Genomic DNA, 27,347 nt, shown 5'->3' on the forward strand with positions numbered 1-27,347 from the left:
CATAGCACACGCTTGCGTGAGCGACTGCGAGGGCGAGATGGCATCGCGGCGATTCAGTCTCCCCTCACGCAACGCCTCTTGAGCAGTTTATTGTACGTGCGCTAGAAACCATCATCATGGTAGCGATGTAGTATTTTGGGAACCATTGTGAATGGAACACAATATTTGCCATTGATAAACTTCATTTCTTCGGTGTCCTCCCAGATCTTCATGGTGTTAATTTCTTGAGGGTAGCCAGATGTGTTCCATTCCAGCGACCTAGACTGTGCATCGCCCCGGTCTTCTCCTCACCGACGCTGATGCACTATCCAGGTTGCTGGCACCGTGTTCCAGCCACAATGGTTCGCAAAATACTGCATCTCTACCATGATACCCCAGAATTCGGTGTGCATGATGGTTTCTAGCGCACGTACAATAAACTGCTCAAGAGATTTACGTGGCCAGGTATGAAGGCTGACACGAGAACCTACATCCGAACATGCCATCTTTGCCAGACGGATAAAGTCGAGTTCAGGCAGCCCACAGGTATAATAATAACAACAGAGCACTCGAGCATACCATTTGAAGTCGTTAATTTGGGTTTCGCGGAGCTCAGAAAGAAAGGGGAAGGTGTCAGGAATAGATTAGCTTTTTTGCTGGCTATGGATGAATGTTTAAGGATGGCTATGGCCAGGGCAGGAATATATGATGCCAAAATCGTCACCGCTCTTCTTAAGGCTGGCTGTTTTCGAGACACAAAGATCTTAGTGGGTGATAACGGACCTGCTTTTTGGAGCAGAAAGCTTGCAAAGTGGGCGGGAGATAAACGAATGACAATCAAGTTTTGTTCACCATATCACCTAGCTGCTATTGGCCTCGCCGAGCGTGCTACACGAGACACGAAACAGTACATAAAAATTTACCCGAACTTTGCAGGTGGTTGAAAGTGTTGCCTTGAAGCCTCTGAGTGACATCACAACCGTTCTTGCACGAGTGGCCTTGGACGCAGAGCTCTTTTCGCTGCTTCAGGGACTGTGCCCGTACTACCAGCAGATCACGAACTGGGCCTTCTTAAGACCGTATAGCTTTCTGAGAGCAAGAAAAGTGCGAAAGAAGAGGCATATAAAAATCGAATGAAGAGAAATTTTGACAGAAGACGCAGCAGCGACATACCGGACATGCAACCCTGTGACCGCGTTCTAGTACGGAAAGGCAGTGGCACTTCCAAAAACAAGATTTATGGACCCTTTCAAGTAATCAAGACTGCCTCGCAGCGTGGTATTCTGAAACCATCTGGTAATTCAAGGTAATTAATTAAATTATAGGGTTTCACGTGCCAAAACCACTTTCTGATTTTGAGGCACGCCGTAGCGGAGGACTCCGGAAATTTCGACCACCTGGAGTTCTTTAACGTGCACCGAAATCTAAATACACGGGTGTTTCCGCATTTCGCTCCCATCGAAATGCGGCCGCTGTGGCCGGGATTCGATCCTACGACCTCGTGTTCAGCAGCCCAACACCACAGCCACTGAGCAACCATGGCGGGTATCTGGTCATTTAGAGACACTGGGCAAAACGGAGTACGCCTCCATCAGCAATGTGTTCAAATATTAAACCAGGAGGTGTGAACAATGATGTCCGGAGTGAAGCAGTCTGCTCTGAAACAGAAGACTCATAGAAGACGATGAAAAGGGAGAAAAAGTGAAGGAAGAAGCCGATACTAGGGCGGAGGAGATTAAAATGAGGGACTACACCCGTCTCTTTACATAATTGTCCAAGTGTATTGCTTTAGGAACGTTACAAATTATCACATCTTCAGAAACGTGATCACAGTTTGTATTTATTATTGGATCAAATATATTTTTCTGTATGCCGTGGGCTCATTTTATAAACTTCAGACTCTGCTTGTGCAAACTTAGATATCGCCAATAAAAGGCAATATACCCGAGATTGTTGGTTGAGACAAACAAAACCTTCCATCTTATAAAGACTGCATTTGTTTATATATGTTCAATAAATTTGACACTCCTGCCCGCAACATGTCTAGACGCCACCTTACAGACAATGAAGGCAATTGGGAATGAACAAGATGATTGTGACGGATGCATAAGCGTGTCAAGAGGAAACAGCTGTGAGCATTTTGCCTGAGTGATTATTCTGGTCATGGCCTATACGCCTTCCGCATTTCACGCCAATATTTCAGGCTGATATTCGAGACGTCGTTCTCGTGCTGAGACAGCACGAGAACGACGTCAGGACATTCAACCGTATTCGCAGCGCCGTCGCTGAACACTCTGAAGACGCCGACCACAAAATTGCTTTCAAGGAAACTGAAATCCTTCAAACAGAAACGAACTGGCGAAAGAGACTACTACTGGAGTCATGGCACATTCAGAATACGGGGAATAACATAAACCGCGTGAAGGGCAACCTACCCTCGGTGTATGTCCATGGCCTTGGCGACCTGACGAAAAGAAGAAAAGGACGCACAGCCAGATAGACTCCCGCTTGTTTCACCAACACAGAACGTCGGCGCGACCCTGCAACCTCCCCCCCCCCCCCGCCTCCCATCAAGGGCACCCTCGCGAGCACTCCTCACAGCACCGGTCATCCCAGCACCATGGAAGCGCTCAACAACACACCCCCCTTTCCTTTTGTTCCCCCCCACCTTTCCGTCTTTGAAGTGTCTCCCCACCTCCCGTGTTCCCCCCCCCCTTCCTTTCTTCAAAAAAAAGATGCTTTAAAAGCTGCACACCGCCACCCCCCGAAGAACAACCCCCTGAAGCAGGAGCCGAATGGGCTCCGAAACGTCGGGCTAATAAAATTCAATTATTTGGTTGGAGTCAGTCTCAAGTTCTAATCAATTTCCCAACCAGACAGGCAATTCTGTCGAAATGTTTAGCTTCAACTCTGCTCGTAAGCTGTAACTCTCATTTACCAAATTACTCTGCCTTATCCCACCAGTAAAATTTCATCTTTACCGGACTAGCCTGTGGCAGTTCCCGTTTTTGCATGCGTCCAAGGAACCTGAAAACAATGACAATTAAATTCCTAATAATATTTTCTTCGGGGCGTTTGTATTGCATTTTAGGCATAGGAAAGTCTCCATGACCAAGTGCGAATGCTTCTATGGTACAAAGAGTGTACTATGTTAATTCTCATCAATTAATTATGGAATAATTGACGGTGTTTGCGAATGTGTATTCAAAATTGCGCTAACACCCCCGAATATGTTATTTAAATATCAATATTATTTTTTCTTAAATTCAATGTCCCTTAGGTTTGTTTCCTAATATCAAGATGCGCGCCTTACCTGCGGTTCTTTTTTTAAGCTTTCTCATCCTCTCCACCCGTTATTCGCCCGTTACTGGACTAATTCATCGTAATGTATAAATGCCATGAAATGAGGAGCAAGCAAGCAAGCAAGCAAGCATAGAACTTCCACAAGGAGTACGACTCACGCTTAGTGTCGGTTTTCGCAGCTGGAAATGTTCACTCCAACCAACGCCACACAATAGTTTAAAATAAAATTATGGGGTTTTACGTGCCAAAACCGCTTTCTCATGATGAGGCACGCCATAGTAGAGGACCGCGGAAATTTCGACCACCTGAGGTTTTTTAATGTGCAGCTAAATCGAAGTACACGGGTGTTTTCGCATTTCGCCCCCATCGAAATGCGGCCGCCGTGGCCGGGACCCACAGAAAACTGCCTGAGGCTTATTGCGCATTCTATTTCACCAGCTGTATATCTCACCACATTCGTTTCCCGGGCAAGACTGTAACGTTTTCTCAGAAAAGGCATGCATCCTGTTTGATGATGTTTCATGAAACGTTTGCTGCTTCGGGAAAACAGCTTTGCTTTAAACCGGATATCGAATGCGTAAAAACACTTCCGTAAGCTTCCATAAGTTAAAGGCTCACGCACCAAGATAAAGCAGATCCCCTGACATAACTGTCTTTCCAGCGAGGACCCCCTTGGACTCAGTATTCCAGTGCTACTGCACCCGCAGGCGCATTTTATTTTGAAATAATCGGGGCGGAAAGAACAAACAAGCGCATGAGAAGAAACCAAGGAAGCTGGACAAGTGCATTGTCCTTTTCTAGAGAACTCGTGCAAAGTAAATGAATAAACACTGCCGGAACCGTAACATGCCCGTCCCGGTTTAGTTGACCTATTCTGGATTCGCTTGTTTGAAAGTAACGATAATATGAAAAACTTAACATAGCTGCCGTCGCACTGTCAGGGAGATAGCCTTAGCGAATTATCTTAGAGTAAGATAGGTTACACGTACATGGTACATATAGGTTGGTTTTGTTGTATATTGGAAGGGTTTGTCTTGCCCGCGAGTTATAATAAACTTTCTGTAATGGGGTACTAGCTTTCATTTTTGACTAAATATGTCGGTTTTAGGTGCAGGCAATGTGCAGTGCACAAGCTCCATCGCATTCCCCGCCTTTCAAATCATGGCCGCCTATGGTGTCCGATGATTTAATTGGCAAACGCTTGCTCACAGCATAATTTCATCCAGGCACCAAGCCACCACGGCGGGCGAATGAAACCGCAGTTATTTCTTAAGGCTGACTAGAATCGCACAGCTGTTGCTTCCGGAGCTCTATGGAATTTCTCGCGCACGAAGCGCAGTCGGGATTGTGCTATACACTGAAGACCTATAGTGTAGCTGTTTTCGTCGCATGAACGCCTTTCGTCCAAACTTTTTGTACTCACTGCTTCCTTTTTCACAATAACTTAGCGACAGAGCCTTTCGTATGCTTCCACTTGGTATTAGCATTTCTTGTGATCATTTGTTTTTCCGCGCCTTTCATTAGTTATCTTCAACGTCTCGTACAATCTCCTCTGTTTGCGAAAGCGCCGTGCGATAAGAACACTTCAAAGCACCGCCGTTTCTACGCCTTGTCTGCGTGCTCCTTATAGCCATTGTTCACCGGAAAGCGATACGTGATGCGTGTCGCCACGCTACAACACACGTCACTTTTGACCTTTTCTTTAGCAATGACGCATGCGATCCGACTGCAATTTGGCTCTTGTCTGGCGAGCTTCCGCTCGTTCGCCCAAGGTCTCATCCGCGCTTTGTTTCGCACAACATACGCCACACGTATGCAACAAGCATCGCTAGTCAATATCATTTAGCGAATGGTTACCTAATCGACCGGCCGCCCTTCCCCTCTTTGGACCTTCTTTGTGTTTCCTGCCAATCGCTTGAATTACCGTACAAGGACAAATACGTACGCGTGCTGCCCTAATTTAAATGATGTTCATTTCATTTGCATGAAAAACCCCAATATATACATTTTACTTTTGTCGCTTAAGCAGTAGCCATATATAATGAGTTGATATTGAGATAAATATACCAGTTGACCTATACTACTAACAATGCGTTTAAGTAGTGCATTTCCTTCTCTTATTGTTTGTGGGAAAATAGATGACTTCAATGTATCATTCTGGAACATAAATTCTCCTGAGTGTATACTATGTTTCGTGCTGTAGGTCTGGTGTTTGACAATTATAGAAATCGACGTCTATTTCAGTTTACCTAACTATCTAAGAGCTAGAATAGGCACTTTAAATGTACAGCTTTGCACATTTCCTTATTGTGAAAAGACATGCTCTCGCAAGAAGTTCAACCGGCGAATCATGGCGTCGATACTTGATGTACCAAAATCTAATTGTTTCCTTCGTACTGTTTCTATTTTACCAATGCATGTTTTCATGTGAAAGCCAAACAATTATACCACACTGAAGAATTGAGCGAAGTATCGATGCATATACTTGGTGAAGCAGTTCGAATTGAGTGCTTAATTCTTAAAACTGTAAAAGTCAATTCTTTTTTTTTACTTTCTTAATACATATAGGAGTATATAGGCTTTGTAGGCTTATACAGAATTTTTGTTATGTTCCTATGGCAGACCGCCTAATTATAATCCTTGACCATGATTGCTCGAAAAAGCGGACCTGGGGCCGCTTTTTCGAGCAATCATTCCGCCTCACACCCTCTCCTCTTTAGAAGAACCCCACCTATATATACTGTGGCGATGAAAGAATATGTCGCCTTGAAGAAGAAAAGTCCACTTGTCGAAACGCTGGCTCCTGCATTCACCGTGTTAACGTTTTGCTCATCGTCTTGAATTTCCATCTCCCCCATTCCCGGTCTTTTCTCTGAAAATCACCAAGCCATTTGTCTGCCTGAATATGACGGCAGTATCGCGCTGGTTATTGCGCCGCTGGTTCAGCGCGGTACAGTAGGCGCTAGAATGTAGACTTTGTATCAATCCTAAAAAATCAAGAAAAACACGAGAAGCCTTCAGCCTGTACAGCACTTGTTAAATGGAAACACAAGTAGCTGAAAGCAGAGGTATTAAAGGAAAACAACTAACATTTACTACTACTCGAAACATGCTGCTTCATACAGGTGAATACAGGACTTGTGAGGGCAGAATTTTTGTTGACACGCTTAGAATTCTTTCGCCACTTAAGCCGTTTTAACCGGATCTATCTATCTATCTATCTATCTATCTATCTATCTATCTATCTATCTATCTATCTATCTATCTATCTATCTATCTATCTATCTATCTATCTATCTATCTATCTATACAGATATAGATAGATAGATATCTATCTATCTATCTGGCTGGCTGGACGGCCGGCCAGCCGTTTGGCATGTTCGGCAGTCGGCTGGTATGTGGACGTTGCCCTGATGCCGTCATGGTCAATCTAAGTTCGTCATTGTAGTTTCTTTATCTGAGTCTGGTTCTACCTTCGTCGTAACGCCTTTCACGTCGACCCAGTGAATCAAGTTGTCTAATACCTTGGACCATAGGTGTGTGTCAGCGGTTGTGATGCTCTCGCTGTCGTTGCATCGTCATAATTCTAGTTTCATTATCCGGCTTTCGTCATGTCGTCTTCATATAGTCGTCACGCATTCATTGTCATGATGCCTCATGGCAATGTCACACTTTTCTCTAGAGCTTCGTCATCCGATTCTCGTCATGCTTGAATCGTCACGCCATTTTCATCATATGGTCATCATGTAATGATCGTTATACCGTCATCGTGATGCCTTCTTGGTAATTTCATTGCCCTTATTCAATGTTTGTGATCTCACTTTCTTCGTGCCGTCGTCATCACACTCTGATGCTTACCCAGTGAACCTAGTCGTCTAATAGCATGGCCTACTAGGTTTGTGCTGGTGGCTGTTTATGCTGTCGTCCTCCATGCCTTGCCGTCGTTCCAGTTTTGTCCTCCGGCTCTCATCCCAACTTCGTCGTCATACAGTCGTCACGCATTCGCTCTTATGATGATTTGTGCATCTTATTGGCACAAGGGCTACATGTGGCCAAAGAGCCCCAAGCAAATGGTAATACATGGGTTGTCGATGGCAAAACGTGGCAAATTTAAGAGCTGTCAATAAGAATTGTGAGTGGGAGATGTAACAGCGCTGAAGAAGGGCTAAACCTTAATCGCCGTAAAGTGTGTAATATGTAAGGACAATGAAATAATGACAATGACTATAGAAATATGAAAGTGTATTACAAAGGCGTGATGTAAACGTGAACATCACTATCACTAGTGCCTTTCAGCCATAAAAATCCTTGTTTTCGAGTGCATACAGCCGGATTCCGATACGGATTGGACGAATGCAGCATAAGAAACACCGGCCTGAGATTTTGAGGCGTCAGTACCAAATTCTGAGCACCACTACTTAGACTGAAGCTCCAGGAAATGCATCTTTATATGTATATCTACAATTACGTATGTAACTTCTACAAAATACGACACGCATTCTATCAGTTGCCACAGCCATGGTGGTACTGGCTTGTCTAGAGTCATTAGAAGTGGCAGAGCCATTGCTTGAATGGGGTTCCTCGGACGGATTGGAAGGGGCTCTCTCACTGTTGGACGATTATGGAGAAGTGTGGCACGACTCATGTGCCGCACGTTGTAAGTTCTCGCTGATTCACGGTGGAATGCAGCAAATGTTTGTGCGTGTGGCAGCTAAATCGGATAAAGCAGAGTTGTGCTGGCGGAACAGTGTTCTTGGCGTAGGCCTTCTTGTACTTATATACGTGTACTCATAGGTGTACATTCATGTACTTATATACGTGGCGGGTGGCGTAATGACGCCAGCAGCGCCTTATAAGAAGCAATGCGCACGCGTAGCTATGAGTAGCTGTTCTTGATTCAATCGTCTTAAATCACAAACACTTGGCTCGGCTGGTTGTGATCGACAAAAGCATCGGGACGAACGGAATGACAAACTATAACTTTCGGAATCAAGCGAGGTTGACTCTCCAATGTACCGTCTCTTCCTGTCTGGCCAATCTGTCTCATGAACTTGCGCACGCATGCTCCGCGTTGCACCTGCGTGTCCAGAGATGGCTTGAAGGACCGCAAGCTCGACGGTTGAATTCGTTAGTAAAGGCCGGTAGCTGGCTACTTTATTTGGCAGGTCATTTATTGCGGGATTTTCCATTCACCATAATTATCGACGTCTGCATTATAGACGTCTGAACGTAATCTATCAATTATTTCGTGGTATAGCGCCATAAATCTTGGAACTTATAGGAAAGGTGTTGAAGCACTGGCTCCCTGGTGTTTGACCCCATTCAAAACTACATGACGCAAGGTGCTGATAGATCTATGGTAATCAGAGGCGCAAAAGGGGATCTTTGTTACACTCTAAGAACAGTTTACACCCTTTGGCGTGCCCCTTGTGCCACACAACGATAATCGACATCTGCCTTGATGCGTTTCCTTTCTTTAACGCTGCGAGCCCGGAACTTTCCAGTAACGAACGGCACGCGCGTTATCAGTATAGAACAGTTTACACCCTTTGGAGTGCCCCTGCTGATAACGCGCGTGCCGTTCGTTACTGGAAAGTTCCGGGCTCGCCGCGTTAAAGAAAGGAAACGCATCAAGGCAGATGACGATTATTGTTGTGTGGCAGAAGGGGCACGCCAAAGGGTGTAAACTGTTCTTAGAGTGTAAGAGCGCGCACTCGGTTACGCCGCACGCTCCGAACGACGATCCACGATGGCAACCCTGTGCTGCATTCAATACCTGAAGCTGCAGCAAATGCTAAATTCAGCAATAAAGTCACAAAACTAAAGCTGCAATTTGAATAGCTGGTAGTGCGCAAAAGCTAAATAAATGGCTGAATGAAAGCAGACATAAATGCCAAATTACAGGCAACAATGGCGGCGTTGTTCAAAAGAAAAATCGGCAAAAGAAAAATATGCGGGAAGGTGGACGACAAGCCGGCTTACCGACCCGGGTTCCGGGAAACCGAGATACGCACGTGCATGGGCGAATGTTTCTAGCCCTCGCAGCAAACGACGCTGCCAATATTGCATTCTGTTGGTGGTTGCGCGGCTGATATGAGCGGGGGCGTCAGTTTAAATGCGTGGCCTGAACCGTTCTCTGGAGCAACGCACACGTTTATCAGGCATGTGGTATCTTTTCCATAGGAATTACGGCAGAAAGCAGAGGTACGTGTCTGCTACGTATGAGGTGGTCGGCGCAATCGCTCGCTATATAAAAGGCGTCGCTTCGAGCACGCACTCACCGAGACCTGAGAGCGGCCACAGAGAAACTCAACATGAAGTATTGTATTCTCCTTGCCTTCTTTGGCGCTGCAATGGGTAAGTCGTTTTCGAAATATGAACACTGTTACTGGGGCTTGCGATATGTCCCCAATGTTTAGAGTAGTCCCCTGTCCACGAGGTGTCCTTCCCCTTGAATTCCTGTGGACTTCTGATGTGCGCCGAGAGCTTTGGTGACTGATGCGTCAATTGATAAATTCCGTCATGGTTTACAAAGAAAGCGTGACAGTCGCCACGCGTGAATTACGACGACGTCGCCGCCACCGTAAACTCATCTACCTCTCGGCCAATGCTTACGTTATGTTCACACGCGTGAATCCTACCAGTCGTAACAACGCGAGACTGCTATTTGTGATTAGTACTGATGAACTTGGAACACCTGAAGACACCAATATAGACACATTCTGATGTGACGTGTCAGCCATTTTATTCAAAAAGTTACTTTGGGCGTCCTGAAAACTTTTTCGAAACCATTTCATTTGCCATTGCGCATGGTGTCTTGCCTCTATGGGCTCGTGAACTCGCTGCCACATCACATAACGCAAACAGACTCTGTCAGTTCGTTTGGAAAATCTATACACATTTACCTTGACCTACCAAATTAACCACCACACTTCGTTTGCGGTGAAATACAACTACTCAGAAAAATTAATGTTACTGTTTGTGCTTCTGCTACCGCATTTGCAATTTGTTGTGAGCCGCAGGTTGTGTACAATAATTTTATTTTTGTATGTACATGTCTAGAAGGCCGTGATTGTTAAAGCATTTTCTACATTGTACCAAATATTTTCTACTCTGTAACAACCCGAAAAATGGGCTAACAGTATTAATAAATGAATTAATTATTTAATTTATTCAATCTCGATAAGCTTTGCATACTCGCTAGCTACAATTCGCAGATTGAAATATGTGCCGTAACATAAATAGTTAAAAAGTTAGTTAGCGTAACTAGGTTAATTAACCAAAAGAGATTTTTATTGGCCAGAAATAATGGCCATTTCATCGAGTAAATGAAATCAAGGTTTAGTATTGAGCTATCTGCTACACGCAATACTATAGAAAACTGCACCTCCAATGAAGTCATTAAACGCATTGTAGAGTTTGTATTCTAGAAACGCGCTGCCCAGGTTTGCCGTCAATCTTCATAAGAGACACTAGAATTGTGGTAATTACCAAATGAAATTCAATTTGTTCGTATAGATGTTTCAGTTAGACGAGTATTAGAACAAATGAGTTTGGGGTAAAATTATGGGTACGGCACTGCGATCCTGCCCGCCTCTATTCTACCGACTACGCATTCCAATGAGTAGACACCTACCCAAGGGCACGTTGTCACAACATATATAGCTGTTACCAGATACGGCACAGAATAGGGACATAGATGAAATACTTTTTCAAGACTTTGCTGGAGCACATCCTAAAATATATTGATACGCATCTGGAGCTTATAAAACAATGTTCCATTGTTTTTCTACACCATACAGGCGACAATAATTGGATGTCAGGGAAATGTTTCAGGAAAGTAGCCAAGTCCTGAAGGGCAAGTTTCCGGATTACCATTTAAAACTGAACTTTTTATAAGTGGTGGAAGATTTTTTTTACGTACAGTATACCCTGTTCTGGCAGGCTGAACTATATTACGAGGGATGGTGCTTGTATAAGGTGCGTCCGATCGCACATTATACATTTTCTTTGTGTGTCTGCCACATTCCTGCGCTTTCTATGTTAAGAATATGAGGCAAGACAATCTTTCCCGGCTGCTTAGCACAAGTGGCCTGTGCTTAGTACATCTGTAGTGCATACGTCTAGCAGTTGCCAGTTCGCTGCCTATTTGTTCTTGACAGTTCTCCCTCTGTAGTCCTAACTTTCTTGCAGGTAAACCGAGTGAATGTTTCACCTAACCAAGCGGTTTCACCAAATCATTTTGCGACCATGACTTCGGAAATTTATACGCGAATTGTACGCGTCCGATCATTTTCTTAACAGTTATGCCTTGCAATGAACATTTCTACGCTTTATTATGCCGCACAGGCATGCCTCAAAAAGCATCTTAGAACATCGTTTCAATTTCTCGCTTGCAAGCTGGCGCGCGAGTACGTTTGCCGCACTTTCCGAACGTCGACGGTTTTCCGTTGGTCTAACGTCACCCACCGTCGACGTACGACGAGTGCAACACCACTGGTGGAGCTGTCGATCGCGCAATCGTTGACAGATGTTTCGTGACTGACAGGGCGCTGTTACTCGTATCCACCAGTAGTTCGGGTGGTGTCTCTCCAAGAAGTCGCACTCACGTACGCTTTGAACGCCGTTTGTGTAGTCCGAGCACAACGCTCAACCTTGGGATCTCTGTTACTGGCTGGCCTTTAGGGCGAAAGTGCCAGTTTTCTAAATAATTAGATCAATAACATTGTCTGACGCCTGATTCGAACATAGCACACCTAGCAGCGAAGTGTCATATTGTAACCATTGCGTCACCGACCCGTACCCCCACAATGGCGTGTCTCATCATGAGATCGTATTCGACGAACGCAAAACCTCGGAAATTATGTAAATAATTTACTCTTCATCATACGTCAAGTTATTGTGCGGTCCCATATATATAGTGGAAACTTAAAATGTGCGCCGATCCCGAAAATATAGTAATGAAAAAAAAACAAGAAATAAAACTTTTAACGAATCCGACGCCTCTCCAACTTCACTAACACAAGGATTGACGCGGCACAGTGCTGTGCGCAGTGACCCCGCCCTTATTTCACCCCCAACGCGCTCAGGAACTTTATCTTTTATTTACTTCAACTGCAAGTTGACTCACCTTCCAACTTCATTTTAAGCGTTCGCCCTTTCATCCAACGTGGACGCCAAGTGTCCACGTAGCACACGGTGGGCTATCTCTGAAGTGATTCTAGACTAACAATATCTTCCAAGAAAGAATGACTTCTTCACTGCATGGCTTCAATTTTGCGATGGCAGCATGGGCAATTAAGTTAGTAATGTTTACCTAATTAGTTAATATTCTAATTAGCAGTCTTGACTACGTGATTTGTCGAGAAAATGCATCCGCCTCCGTACTAAATGCTACAGAAATGGCGGAACTACGCTATCTGTCCAATGCAATTTCTAGAAGGAAGTATGGGCCAACTAAAGAAGCAATAAAATGGTGCTAGAATAGCAGCTTGGGCTTGTTGGTTTTCCATCCTGCTATTAATAGCGCAAAATGTAGACAAGAGAGGGGACAAGAAGACACCACATGCACTGTGGTGTCTTCTTGCCTCGTCTCTTGCCTACATTTTGCGCTGTTAATAGCAGGAACAAAATGGTAGTATAATCTGCCTTTTCGATGCTTAAGTGAGAACGCGGTCAATCTTTCGCCGAGGAGGGGTCACTCCCACCGTATGAGTAAGTAAAGTATAGCATGCAGTTTGCAAACACTCATTATCCCACGCAGCGCAGAGAAACGCCATCTGCAGGCTGCCGGCGGACGAAGGCATCTGCCGGGGGCTCATCCCTCGCTTCTACTTCAACGCTGAAACCGGGGAGTGCACGTCGTTCTTCTATGGCGGCTGCGGGGGAAACGAGAACAACTTTGAGACCATCGAGGAGTGCGCAAGAACGTGCGCTGGTGAGTCTGCCGTTTGTCGCTATTCATTATTTCATTTCAAACCGAGTACGTAGCCGTGGCCCGAGCGTTTTGCTGCTGCACTTGCAGAGCGCGCAGCATCGTGATAACAGCTGACGATCGATGTGTCATTCGTGTCAGACTGCGGTGACCTTGGACATCTCTATCGCCGAGCAACGGGCCACGCCGATCGTTGGTAAAGCAGCACGTACTAGTTTTGCAACTTGTAAGAGGCGGGATAGAGCTATTTTTTTTTCTTCCTGGTGCCGTTTAGACAGCGGTCAACGTTAAGAGAAAACAATGGAATTATGGCAAGGATCAACGTTTGCCAATATGAAATACGGCTATGAGCTAAATTCAAGTTCGTGATATATGTGGTTCAGACGGACGACCATTCCTGTGAAATGCGTTGCTAACAAAACAGGTTCGTCATTTCAGTCCAACATGATTCGCTTCCATAAGGTGTGCATTCCTATATACCAACACATGTGAATGTTATTATATTTATGTCGTTATTCGCGTGTGCCTATGTCGATGTGCAAGTAGATGTGGCTGTCCTTAGCTCGCCTGACTTTTATGGAACCCACAACAGTCACGCTTGCCTTGCGGTAAATACCGCCAATGAAAGGTAAAGAAATATCGCAATCACTGAAGCATATTCGCTGTCGAAACGGTCGAGCGGGTTTTTGTTCCGGGACTGGTATTCTTTTTTTTTTTAGATACACTGGTGCGGACGTCCAAGTTGTCATGCAATTCGTAAGGTATACTGAGTTTTCGGACTTTCTTGTGTGTTGGCACCATGATTTTAGCGGTTTAAGACATAAACATGGTGGATGCCAAGGTTTATCAAGATCACAGACTTCACCCCGGCGTTGCAGTTTTCACACCTATGTATCCTCTATAAGGTTTTTCTGCTGTGCGTATTTTATGCGAAGCATATTACGAGAGCTCAACCCAGCTCCTCAGGCGCGGCGGTGTCGCCATGAAACCACGTGACACCGTGACGTCACGACAGAGGAGAAGTGGCTTTGGCTCAACTCTTGCGAGACGGGCTGGGTGGGAATCGAACCAGGGTCTCCGGAGTGTGGGACGGAGACGCTACCACTGAGCCACGAGTACGATGCTTCAAAGCGGTACAAAAGCGCCTCTAGTGAATGCGGTGTTGCCTTAGAAACGAGCTGTTTCTAAGGCGTGCGTCTCTTGCTCAGGCGCACATTTCGTTGCCGCGCCGAACGCTGCTTTCCTCGACGCTCACCGCGTCCAATGCGGGGCGCGTAGTCGCTGCCCTGTAGCCCATTGTCTTACACTCCTTGGCGGGTCGACGGGAACGCTGTCGCGTTCCACTCTTGAAGGCGAAGCAGTAATGCATGAGTTGTTTCTTCGTCTAGCCGAACCAAATATAGCCAAGCAACAGCAGTTCACCAGGCTAAACAGTGGTTCAACAACTAAAATAAAGGCTAGTATGCTTCGCATCCTGGGCTTAACCTTACCTAAGCCACAGCCATTTTTTTATTAAGCCCAAAATATTTATAGTATTGGTTTAAACAAACAACTTAAACTTGTCGTGTGTATTTCGTTACATGATTACTTTCCAAAACCGTAAAATTTTATGGTGTTTATGCATAGTCATATTGTTTCCCCATGTAGCGTCATGCGAGCGCTTCCGAAGCAATAATCAGGTTGACTTGCAAGAAGTACTCTGAGCGCTTAAGATTACAGTTGTGTACTGCTCCTCTTGGGACAATGGCGCGACAGCCGGTTCCCGCTTTTGTCGGGCTGGTGTTACAAGAATAAGCGACACTGCTTTTCACTATAGAGTTCGAGAGAGCTGTATTCATACATGTGCGAAGAACGCGGGGCAGGTGAGGGTAAATTAGCCTAGAAGAAAAGCCGTACCTACATCCCTCCAAAAGTAAATTCTCAACAATTATTTTCTTCAGCACAATCCGCCTCGCGCTTCTGGCGTGACGTGCCGATACGTAAAATTTGGTTGTTGGAACCTGAGAATACTCAGGAATTTTGAAACACCACATACCGAACTACACATTCAAAACACGCCATCTCGTGGTATGCAGAACCTGAAAGACCTAGCGACTTTGAAGGTGCTGACTTCGAGACTGGCTGCAAGCCGGCGGCCGACAGCGGTTCTTGCAACCAACAGTTGGAGCGCTGGTACTACAACGTCCAGTCGGGAGAGTGTGAAACATTCGTCTACGGAGGCTGCGGCGGCAACGAAAACAATTACGACAACGTGGCGGAGTGCGAAATCGCCTGCAAGACCATGTGTAAGTAGAATGAACGATTTCAGCTCGTTCTGCGCTAGCTTCCATTCTAGCCTATTCTTCCGCAACAAAAACAGCTAAACGAATGTGCAGGGTCTGCCACTTCAACGCGCAAGTAGTGAAGGAATAATAAGGACCGACGGATTTACCCGAAGGAATCGTCCCAGTGCAGACACGTCTTCTGTGTATTTCGAGCACTTGTTGAAGGGCTTCTTCCAGTGAGGCCTAAGTTTGTAGAGTTGCGCGCGGGGGGAACGATGCACAAAGAGATGAGTTCTGATTCAAATGCACAGCTCGAATTTTAGGACCTCATCTTCGAAAGAGGGCCGGCCACCAGGACAACGGGCTTGTGCAACCCGTAGTCGACGGAATTAAAAACAGATATTCCACATAAATTCTGTCAAATTCATCTCATACAGAAGATTAGACTGCACCAAAAATACTAAGACCGACCTGTGTTTTTGAATGTCATGGCACTTTTCAAATTACTATCTATTGGGCTTTCATAACTCCCTCTGCAATTACAAAAAGCGTTCTTCACAAAAAGCCTCTGAAGAACGCTATAATGTTCACTGGTGTATCGAAGTGTTCTTTGATCAATGAAGGGGGACGCTGGATGATGTTCAGAAATGGTGATTTATTTTGTAGACACGAACGTCTTAAACGCAAGTGAATGTCTTGTTAAAGTAATCTGATCCATCACTTGCCGCTTTATTGTTCAGCGCGGGGTGTTTATAGTTGCGCCACAAATAATGTTACAAAGAACAGTGTCGCTATATTACCATTCGCAAAAATTACTTCTATATAAATCATGTTACGTACGCTACTGGAAGTGAAAAATTAGAAATATAATTGACTCACTTGAGCAAGTATCTGGCCAATGGTCCTTGGAAGGAACCGTTGCTGTACTTCGGTTTCTCCACCGAAAGAATACCTGCAATCAGGTCCCCCGATTTATCCAAGTCCTTGCATAAATCATGTAAGTCCTTGAGTTCCCTGTATACACGTAGCGGCATTCTTGTCGCCTTGCACTTGGAATAGTCGGTTTACCCCACGGCCCCAGCACCTATAAAACCTGCTATGGAAGACAACTTCGTGTATTTACTGCCGCTCTCAGAATGATTGTTGCTTGACAGTATAAGAAATATGTATAAATGGCCTGTGTTTCCCTTAGTTGCCTGTTGAAAAAGCACGGATCGCCAAAATATTAAGCAGCCCCTAATTTTCATAACCAAGACAGCCCCTTGGGGCGTTGCAAGCCATCAGTTAACCAAACTGAGTTCCCTTAATACCCCATGCGAACGAAAATGTTCGCCTTAGTATAAACCAATGGAAATCATACAGATTTATGTGGCGACTAAGCATATTGGTGTTTCTTGTTTGTTGCAAATGGTATTTTTGGCCTTCCTTCTTAATTTTGATCCTCTTCTTGATAATGACGCTAGCGCGTCTACTGAAAAAGAAACTCTTGAATTAATGGCAGCTGTGTATGCACAGTGCATCCCACGCATGATTTCATGTAAGAAAGAAATGTACAGCTACTGCTCATCCATCCTCATTTGATTTAACTAGCGTCATAGACAAGGGTATACCTTGTCAGTTTAATACAGTGCTACTTATCGAAGATTTCAGAGCAAAAATGCCTTGGTACAAGCTATCACTGTTTATACGTTCTCAGTTTACAGCAAAGCCAATCACCATAGTGAGATCTATATGACTAAATATTTTTATCGCGTATTCATATATCTGGCTATTTCCGTTTATTTGATATCAGAGGCAAGCGGGTGTTTATTCACCAGAAAGAGTTACCACATCACCAAATGAAATTCCAGCGGAACCCTCTACTTCTATTAATGGGAGTTGTTTTGTTTCTTTTCTTTACAGAATCCGCAATAACGGAGGATTGCTCATCAATATCGGCAACTCGAGGGTTCTCACAACATCGGCGATGCCCCAAAATGTAGTTTGTAAATAAAAACGATACTGTTAAGTGAGGCCGGAAATGTCATTATGTGTTTTCGTCTTTATTGATCGCGTATCACGTTAAAAAACTAGCCTTAGTACAACGCTGCATTCTATTTTCTCTCGTCCTTTTCGTTGCTCTGAGCTAACGCTAAACACGCTTACTTGAACACTGCACTTATACTGCCATGTCTCCTACGATAATAATTAGTGCTTCGTACGTTCAATACGGTAATGTAACCGCTAATACACGAATACTTTGTTTAGCGCAAAACAACAGACACAAGAAAGACGACAGGACTAGGCCTTGTCCTGTCGTCTTTATTGGTTCTGTTGTTTTGGGCTAAACAAAGTATTCATGGATTCGCACCAAATAGCCCGCCAACGCATTGTGCTGAATGTAACTGCTAGTTGGCCAACCGTTTTATGGAACTCTGTTGCAATTCTTTGAAATACTTAGAAATGTTTATTAGTTAAATTTGCCTGGAGACGCAAAAGCGTGGTATTTTATTTTCGATATAGATATGAATAAAGCTTCTGTTCCTGAAAACGATAAAAAACGTTGGGTTGTCGTGACGTATATGTGCCGGGAACGATAGAGCCGTGTCTGCGTGTATGACCTCTACTGGTAGTTTCAACGTAGATAACTTGCACGAACCGTCCAGCAATATTTTAACAGTTTATATTTAAACAAATCACAGTTTTCGTCGTTGTAGAAAATAATGACGCGAACCTTCATGTATTTTCCGCACATATCTGGAATAAATGTTTATCTTCCGTATCTCTATCTTAGAATTTTCTCAATGTGGCAGTGCCTTGCGGGTTGATTGGCTACAATCAAAATCTTCTACAAAAGACGACGAGCATTCTATCAGTTGCCACAGCCACGGTGGTTCTGGCTTGTCTAGAGCCATTAGAGGGTTTTCAAGAAGTGGCTAAGCCATTGCTTTATTGGGGTTCCTCAGACGGAGTGAAAGAGGCAATGTCACTGTTGGACGAATATGAAGAAGTATGGCACAACTCATGTGCCACACGTTGTAAGTTCTCGCTAATTTACAGCGGAATGCAGTAAATGTTTGTGCCTGTGGCAGCTGAATCGGATGAAGCAGAGTTGTGCTGGCGGAGCAGTGTTCTTGGCGTAGGCCTTCATGTACTTTTATACGTGTACTCATTCGTGTATATTCATGTACTTAAATACGTGGAACCTGACGTAATGACGCCAGCAGGGCCTTATGAGAAGCAATAGGCACGCGTGGCTACGAGTAGCTATTCTCGATTCGATCGTTTTAATTCACACACACTTGGCTCGGCTGGTTGTGATCGACAAAAGCATCGAGGTGAACAAAGAGAGAGAGAGACAAAGAGGAGGAAAGACAGGAAGGTTAGCCAGTGTAAGTACCGGCTGGCTACCCTGTGCTGGGGAAAGGGGTAAAGGGAATAAAAGGAGAAAGAAGAAGAAGAGGAGAAAAAAAATTAAGGAAATTCACGCAGTACCGCGATACTACGCGATACAACACTCGAGGTGAACAGAATGACAAACTATACCTTTCGGAATCAAGCGAGGTTGACCCTCCAATGTACTGTCTCTTCCTGTCTGGCGAATCTGTCCCTAGAACTTGCGCACGTATGCTCCGCCTTGCGCCTGGGTATCCAGAGATGGCTTGAAGGACCGCAAGCTCTACGGTTGAATTCGTTAGTGAAGGGTGGAAACTGGCTACTTCATTTGGCAGGCCATTTATTGTATGCTTTTCCATTCACCGTAATTAGCGACGTATGCATTATAGACGTCTAAACGTAATCTATCGATTATTTCGTGGTACAGGCTCCATAAATCTTGCAACTTATAGGAAAGGCGTTGAAGCACTGCCTCCCAGGTGTTTGACCCCATTCGAAACTATACATGAAGCAAGGTGGTGATAGAGCTGTGGTAATCGGAGGTGCAATCGGGGATCTTTGTTGGAGCGCGCACTCGGTTACACCGCGCGCTCCGAACGACGATCTACGATGGCAACCCTGTGCTGCATTCAATACCTGAAGCTGCAGCAAAGGCTAAATTCAGCAATGAAGTCACAAAACTAAAGCTGCAATTTTTAATAGCTGGTAGTGCGCAAAAGCTAAAAAAATGGGTGGATGAAAGCAGACATAAATGCCAAATTACAGGGAACAATGGCGGCGTTGTTCAAAAGAAAAATTGGCGAAAGAAAAAGAGGCGGGAAGGTGGACGACAAGCCGGATTACTGACCCGGGTCCCAGGAAACCGAGATACGCACGTGTATGGGCGAATGTTTCTAGCCCTCGCCGCAAACGACGCGACCATTATTGCATTCTCTTGGTTGTTGTGCGGCTGATATGAGCGGGGGCGTCAGTTTAAATACGTGGCCTCAACCGTTGTTTGGAGCAATGCACACGTTTATCAGGCATGCGGTATCTTTCCCATAGGAACTACGGCAGAAAGCAGAGATACTTGTCTACTGCGTTTGACGCCCTGGGCGCTGTCGCTCGGTGTATAAAAGTCTCCGCTTAAAGCACGCACTCCGCGAGAGCTGAGAGCATCGGCAGGTAAACTCAACATGAAGTATTGTATTCTCCTTGCCTTCTTTGGCGCTGCAATGGGTAAGCCGTTTTCGAAATATGAAAACTGTTACTGGTGCTTGCGGTATGTCCACAGTGTTTAGAATGGTCTGCTTTCCACGAGGTATCCTTCCCCTTGACTTCCTATGGACTTCTGATGTGCACCGAGAACTTTGGCGACTGATGCGTCAATTCATCAATTACGTCGTGGTTTACACAGAAACCGCGACAGTAGCCACGCGTGCATTACGACGACATCACCGCCACCCTAAAGTAACTTTTACTTGTTCGCCAGTCATTATGTTATGTTCACACGCGTTGGTCATACCAGTCTTAACAACGCGAGACTGATATTTTTGATCGATACTCCGGAACTCGAAACACCTGAAGACACCATTAGTGAGAATCGCGAGACCTTCTAACGTGACGTTTCAGCCGTTTTATTAAATGAAAATGTTACTTGGGGCGTTCTGAAAGCTATTTTGGAAACAATTTCATTTGCCATTGCGCATGGTGCCTTGCCATTGTAGGCTCTTGAATTTATATTTTGCGCCGTTCCGTTTCAGTTGAGGCGAGGAGGTCCCTATTCTGCGTACGATGAAACGGGTTATCTTTCGAACTCCTAAACATCAGCATATCGCCATATGTCGTAGACGCAAATACGCTTAAGTGGAGGACCATACATGCGTGTATTTGCAGAGCGTCCCAACTATCATGCACCAAGATTTATAAATATGTAACTTCCACGTAGCTGGACAGAACCAAGGTAATGTTGTCCGGCATCACTTCGAGATATTCATACTTCTTTTTGCATTCTTCGCAATTCTTGTTAAATATTCTTCTGAATTATTATAATCAGATAAAAATGTCAACGAGAAAATTGTAGAGCAACACGAAAAACGCCCGATGCTGCTCTCTGTTGCTCAATACGTGCTACATCAAAATGTTTTTCTGATCGTGAAAGTGGCCCCCGAATACACGCAAGATGGCTGCGCGACTGGTCGCTTCGCTATAAAATAAGTGGAACACGAGCGCATTTCTACAGCGAGTTTGACGGTGCATTTCTCGAAACCAGTAACATTGTCATGTTCATTCTTCCCTGGAACAATTGAACAATGAAGCTCGCTGCCACAGCAAATAACGCAAACAGACTCTGTCAGTTCGCTTCAAAAATCTATACACCTTTACCTTGACCTATATAATTACCCACCACAGTCCATTTGTGGCGAATTACAACTACTCGGAAATATTGATGTTGCTGTTTGTGCTTCTACTACCCCATTTGTATTTACTTGTGAGCCGCCAGTTGTGCACATAATTTTAGTTTTGTATGTACATGTCTACAAGGGTGATTGTCAAAGCATTTTCTGCATTGTAACGAATGTTTTCCATCCTGTAATGGCCCAAAAACTGGGCTAACAGTGTCAATGAATGAATGAATGAATGAATGAATGAATGAATGAATGAATGAATGAATGAATGAATGAATGAATGAATGAATGAATGAATTTGTTCCAAGTCGATAAGTTTTGCATATTCGCTAGCTACAATTCGCAGATTGAAATATGTGCCGTAGTATAAATAATTAAAAATTTAGCGTAACTATGTTAATTCATAAAAAGAGATTTTTTATTTCTCAGAAATAATGACCATTTCATCAAGTAATTTAATCAAGGCTTAGTATTCAGCTATCTGTCACACGCAATACTATAAAAAAAAACTGCACCTCCAGTCAGGTCACTAAAACGCACTGTAGAGTTCCTATTCTAGAAACACAATGCGCATGTCCGCCGTCAGTCTTGATAAGAAACACTACAATCGTGGTAATTACCAGTTAAGGATAGCAATCGACGAAATTGAATTTGTTCGTATAGATATTTCAGTTGAACAACTTTTTGAACTAAATGAGCAGCTGGTGAAATTATGGGTTCGGCACTTCGATCCAGCACGCGTCTATTCTACAGACGATGCATTCCAATGAGCTGACACATATCGAAGGGCAGATTGTCACAGTATGTATAGCTTCCAACAGATATCGCACACAAGGGGGATATAGATTCAATACTTTTTAAAGAGTTTACTGGAGCACATCCCAAAATATATCGGCATATATGTGGAGCTTATAAAATAATGTTGCATTTCTTTTGTACACCACACAGGCGACAATTATTGGATGTCCGGAAAATGTCCCCTAAATGTAGCTAATTCCTGAAAGGCAAGGTTCCGGGCTGCAATTGAAAACTGAACTTTTTATAAGTGGTGAAAGATGTGTTTTACGCACAGTATACCCTGTTCTGGCAGGCTGAACTATATTACGAGGGATGGTGCTTGTGGGAACACAGATAATAAGCCTCTGTAAATGTTTCTTTTGTCCTCCGTTGCGTCCGATCGCACATTATACGTTCCTTTGTGCATTTGGCACATTCCTGCGCTTCTTATGTTAAGAATATGAGGCAAGACAATCTTTCCAGGCTGTCTAGCGCAGGCCGGCTGTGCTTAGTGCATCTGTAGTACATATGTCTGACAATTGCCATTTCGCTACCTATTTTCTCTTCACAGTTCTCGTCCTATAGTCCTAACTTTCCTGCAGGTAAACTGAGTGAAGGTTTCACCTAACCAAGCCGTTTCATCAAATCCTTTTGCGCCCGTGACTTCGGAAATTTATACGCCAATTGTACTCGTCGGATCATTTTCTTAACAGTTCTGCCTTGAAATGAACATTTCTAACGTGCATTAGGCCACACAGGCATGCCTGAAGACGCACCATAGAACATCGTTGGCAATTTCTCGCTTGCAAGCTGGCACGCGAGGAGGTTTGGCGCACTTTCCGAACGTTGACGGTTTTCCGGTAGTCTAACTTCACCCACCGTCGACGTACGACGAAGGCAGCTCCACTGGTGGAGCTGTTGGTCGTGCGATCGTTCACAGATGTGTCGTACTTGACAGGGCGCTGTCACTGTTACCCAGCAGGACTTCAGTGCGGTGTCTCTCTAAGATGTCGCACTCGCGTACACTTTGAACGCCGTTTGTGTAGTCCGAGCACAACGTTCAACCTTGGGATCCCTGTCACTGGTTCAAAGTTCTTCCGTCACTTCTACTTCAACGCTGAAACCGGGGAGTGCACACCGTTCTTCTATGGCGGCTGCGGGGGAAACGAGAACAACTTCGAGACCATCGATGAGTGCGTCAGAACATGCGCTAGTGAGTCTGCCATTTGTCGCCATTCATTGTTTCAATTAAAACCGAGTATGTAGCCGCGACCCGAGCGTTTTGCTGCTGCACTTGCAGAGCGCGCAGCATCGTGATAACAGCTGACGATCGATGTGTCATTCGTGTCAGACTGCAGTGACCTTGGACATCTCTATCGCCGAGCAACGGGCAGCGCCGATCGTTGGTAAAGCAGCACGCACCAGTTTTGCAACTTGTTGTGAGAGGCGGGATGAAGCTATATTTTTTTTTTCTTCCTGGTGTCGTTTAGACAATGGTCAACGTTAAGAGAAAGCCATCGAATTGTGGCAAGGATAAACGTTTGCCAATATAGAATACGGCTATGAGCTAAATTCAACTTTAAGACATATGTGGTTCAGATGGACGACCAATTCTATGAAATACGTTCCTGAAATAGCGGGTTCGTCATTTCTGTCCAACATCATTCGCTTTCAGTAGTTGTGCATTCCTGTAGACCAGAACATGTGAGATGTTATTATTTTCATGTTGTTTTTCGCGAGTGCCTTTGTCGATGTGCAAGTGGACGTGGCTGTCCTTATCTTCTCTGACTTTTATGGAACCCACAAGAGTCACGTGTGCCTTGCGATAAATACCGCCAAAGAAAGGTAAAGAAATATCTCCATCACAGAAGCATCTTCGCTGCCGAAACGGTCAAGCGGTTTTCGATTCCCGGACTGCTACTTCTTTTTATATAAACTGGCGCGTATGTCCACGTTGTCCTCCAATGCGTAAAGTATATCGAATGTTCGTACTTTTTTTGTGCTCGTACCATGATTTTAGCGGTTTGACACATAATCATGGTGGAATGCCACGGCTTCACACGGTCACAGACTTCACTCCGGCGTTGCAGTTTCCATACCTATGTATCCTCCTTAAGGCGTTTCTGCTGTGCGCATATTTTTAAGCCCAAAATATTTATAGTATTGGTTTAAACAATCAAGTTAAGCATGCCGTGTGTATTTCGTTATATGATTATTGTCCTAAACTGTGAAATTTTATGGTGTTTATACATACAGTCATATTTTTTCCTCATGTAGCGTCATGCGAACGCTCCCGAAGCAATAATCTCAGGTTCACTTGCAAGAAGTACTCTGAGCGCTTAAGGTTACAGTAGTGCACTGCTCCTCTTGGGACAGTGGCGCGACAGCCCGCTCCCGCTTTTGTCGGGCTGGTGCTACAAGAATAAGCGACACTGCTTTTCACTATAGAGTTCGAGAGAGCTGTATTCATACATTTGCAAAGAACGCGGTGAAGGTGAGGGTAAATTAGCCTAGAAGAAAAGCCGTACCTACATCCCTCCAAACGTAAATTCTCAACATTTTCTCCAGCACAATCCGCCTCGCGCTTCTGGCGTGGACGTGCCGATACGTCAAATTTGGTTGTCGGAACCTGAGAATACTCATGAATTCTGAAACACCACATACCGAACTGCACATTCAAAACACGCCATCTCATTGATATGCAGAACCTGAAAGACCTAGCGACTTTGAAGGTGCTGACTTCGAGACTGGTTGCAAGCCGGCGGCCGACCGCGGTTCTTGCAACCAACAGTTGGAGCGCTGGTACTACAACGTTCTCTCGGGAGAGTGTGAAACATTTGTCTACGGAGGCTGCGGCGGCAACGAAAACAATTACGACAACGTGGCGGAGTGCGAAATTGCCTGCAAGACCATGTGTAAGTAGAATGAACGATTTCAGCTCGTTCTGCGCTCGCCTTCCATTCTAGCTCATTCTTTCGCAACAAAAACAGCTAAACGAATGTGCATGGTCTGCCACTTCAACACGCAAGTAGTGAAGGAATAATAAGGACCGACGGATTTACCCAAAGGAACCGTACCAGTGCAGACACGTCTTCTATGTATTTCGAGCACTTGTTGAAGGGCTTCTTCTAATGAGGCCTAAGTTTGTAGAGTTGCGCGCGGGTAACGATGCAGAAAGAGATGAGTTCTGATTGAAATGCAGAGCTCGAATTTTAGGACCTCATTTTCGAAAGAGGGCCTGCCACCAGGACAATGGGCTTGTGCAACCCGTCGTCGAGGGAATTGAAAGCGGGTAGTCCACATAAGTTCTTTCAAATTCATCTCATACAGCAGAATAGATTGCACCAAATATACTGAGACCGACCTGTGGCTATGAATGTCATGGGACTTCTAAAATTACAATCTATTGAGCTTTCATAACTCCCTCTGCAATTACAAACAGCGTTGTTCACAAAAAGCCATTGAAGAACGCTACAATGTTCACTGGTGTAGTGAAGTGTTCTTTGATCAATGAAGGGGGACGGTGGATGACGTTCAGAAATGGTAATTTATTTTGTAGACAGGAACGTCTTAAACGCCAATGAATGTCTCGTTGAAGTAATCTGAACCAGTACTTGCCGCTGTGTTGTTCAGCGCTGGGCGTTTATAGTTGCGCCAGAAATAGTGTTACAAAGAACAGTGTCGCTATATTAACATTAACAAACGTTACTTCTATATAAATCATATTACGTATACTGCATGAAGTGAAAAATTAGCAATAGTATTGACTCAATTGAGCAAGTATCTGGCCAATGGTCCTTGGCAGGAACCGTCACTGTGCTTCGTTTTCTCCACCGAAAGAATACCTGCCATCAGATCCTCAGATTTATCCAAGTCCTTGCATAAATCATGTGTCCTTGAGTGCCCTGTATACACGTAGCGGCATTCTTGTCGCCTTGCACTTGGAATAGCCGGCTTACCGCACGGCCCCAGCGCCTATAAAACCTGCTACGGAAGACAACTTCATGCATTTACTGCCGCTCTCACAATGGTAGTTACTTGACAGTATAAGAAATGTGTATAAACGGCCTGTGTTTCCCTTAGTTGCGTGTTAATAAAGCACGGCTCGCCAAAATATTAACCAGCCCCAAATAGTCATAACCAAGACATTCCCTTGGGGTGTTGCAAGCCATCAGTTAACCAAACTGAATTCCCTTAATACCCTATGCGAACGAAAATGTTCACCTTAGTATAAGCCAATGGAAATCATACAGATTTATGTGGTGACTAAGCATATTGGTGGATCTTGTTTGTTGCAAATGGTATTTTTGGCCTTATTTTTAATTTTGATCCTCTTCTTGAGAATGACGCTAGCGCACCTACTGAAGAAGAAACTCTTGAATCAATGGCAGCTGTGTATGCACAGTGCATCCCACGCATGATTTCATGTAAGAAAAAAAATTTACAGCTGCTGCTCATCTATCCTCGTTCAATTTAACTAGCGTCATAGACAAGGGTATCGCTTGTCACTTTAATACAGTGCTACTTATTGAAGATTTCCCAGCGAAAATTCTTTGGTACAAGCAATCACTGTTTATACGTCATCAGTTTACAGCAAAGCCAATTACTATAGTGAGATCTATATAAATACATATTTTTATAGCTTATTCATATGTCTGGCTATTTCAGTCTAATTGATATCAGAGGAAATCGGGTGTTTATTCACCAGACAGAGTTACCACAACACCAAATGAAATTCCAGTGGAACCCTCTTTTTCTATTAATGGTAGTTGATTTGTTTCTTTTCTTTACAGAATCCGCAATAACGGAGGGTTGCTCATCAATATCGGCAACTCGAGGGTTCCCACACCATCGGCGACGCCCCAAAATACAGTTTGTAAATAAAATGATACTGTTAAGTGAGGACGAAGATGTCATTATGTGTTTTCGTCTTTATTGCGTGCGTATCACGTTAAAACACTGGCTGTTGATACAACATTGCATTCTATTTTCTCTCGTCCATTTCATGCTCTGATCTAACTACGCCAAACACGCTTACTTGAACACTGCACTTATAGTGCCATGTCTCCTACGATATTAATTAGTATTTCGTACGTTCAATACGGTAATGTAAACGCTAGTTGGCCACCTTTTTTTCATGGAACTCTGTTGCAATTCTCTGCAATACTTAGAAAGGTTTATTAGTTAAATTTGCCTGGAGACGCTAAAGCTTGGTATTTTATTTTCGATATAGATATGAAGTTTCTGTCCCTGAAAACGAGAAAAACCTGCCGTGGTTTCTCTGTGGCTGCTGAGCACCAGGTCGCGGGATCGAATCCCGGCCACGGC

The 27,347-nt window shown here is 44.4% G+C and overlaps 1 protein-coding gene across 1 annotated transcript; it reads left to right on the forward strand.

Moving 5' to 3' along the window:
• The first annotated feature begins 9,479 nt into the window (after nucleotides 1-9,479).
• LOC135900368 (actinia tenebrosa protease inhibitors-like) lies at nucleotides 9,480-26,924 on the forward strand. Its single transcript, XM_070521971.1, has 7 exons — nucleotides 9,480-9,639; nucleotides 13,046-13,219; nucleotides 15,292-15,501; nucleotides 18,520-18,598; nucleotides 23,066-23,232; nucleotides 24,725-24,934; nucleotides 26,813-26,924. Coding segments are annotated over exons 1-7 (885 nt in total). The 5' UTR covers nucleotides 9,480-9,596; the 3' UTR covers nucleotides 26,815-26,924.
• Nucleotides 26,925-27,347: the final 423 nt, after the last annotated feature.

Source organism: Dermacentor albipictus, chromosome 7 (assembly GCF_038994185.2).
Source record: "Dermacentor albipictus isolate Rhodes 1998 colony chromosome 7, USDA_Dalb.pri_finalv2, whole genome shotgun sequence".
Lineage (NCBI taxonomy): Eukaryota > Metazoa > Arthropoda > Arachnida > Ixodida > Ixodidae > Dermacentor > Dermacentor albipictus.

Bases quoted from the DNA above. Each gene is read 5' to 3' on its own strand.
- LOC135900368 (XM_070521971.1), top strand. From the start codon at position 9,597: ATGAAGTATTGTATTCTCCTTGCCTTCTTTGGCGCTGCAATGG. The intron at 13,220-15,291 runs GTGAGTCTGCCG...CGTGGTATGCAG, and splicing joins GTGCGCAAGAACGTGCGCTG to AACCTGAAAGACCTAGCGAC. The intron at 23,233-24,724 runs GTGAGTCTGCCA...ATTGATATGCAG, and splicing joins GTGCGTCAGAACATGCGCTA to AACCTGAAAGACCTAGCGAC.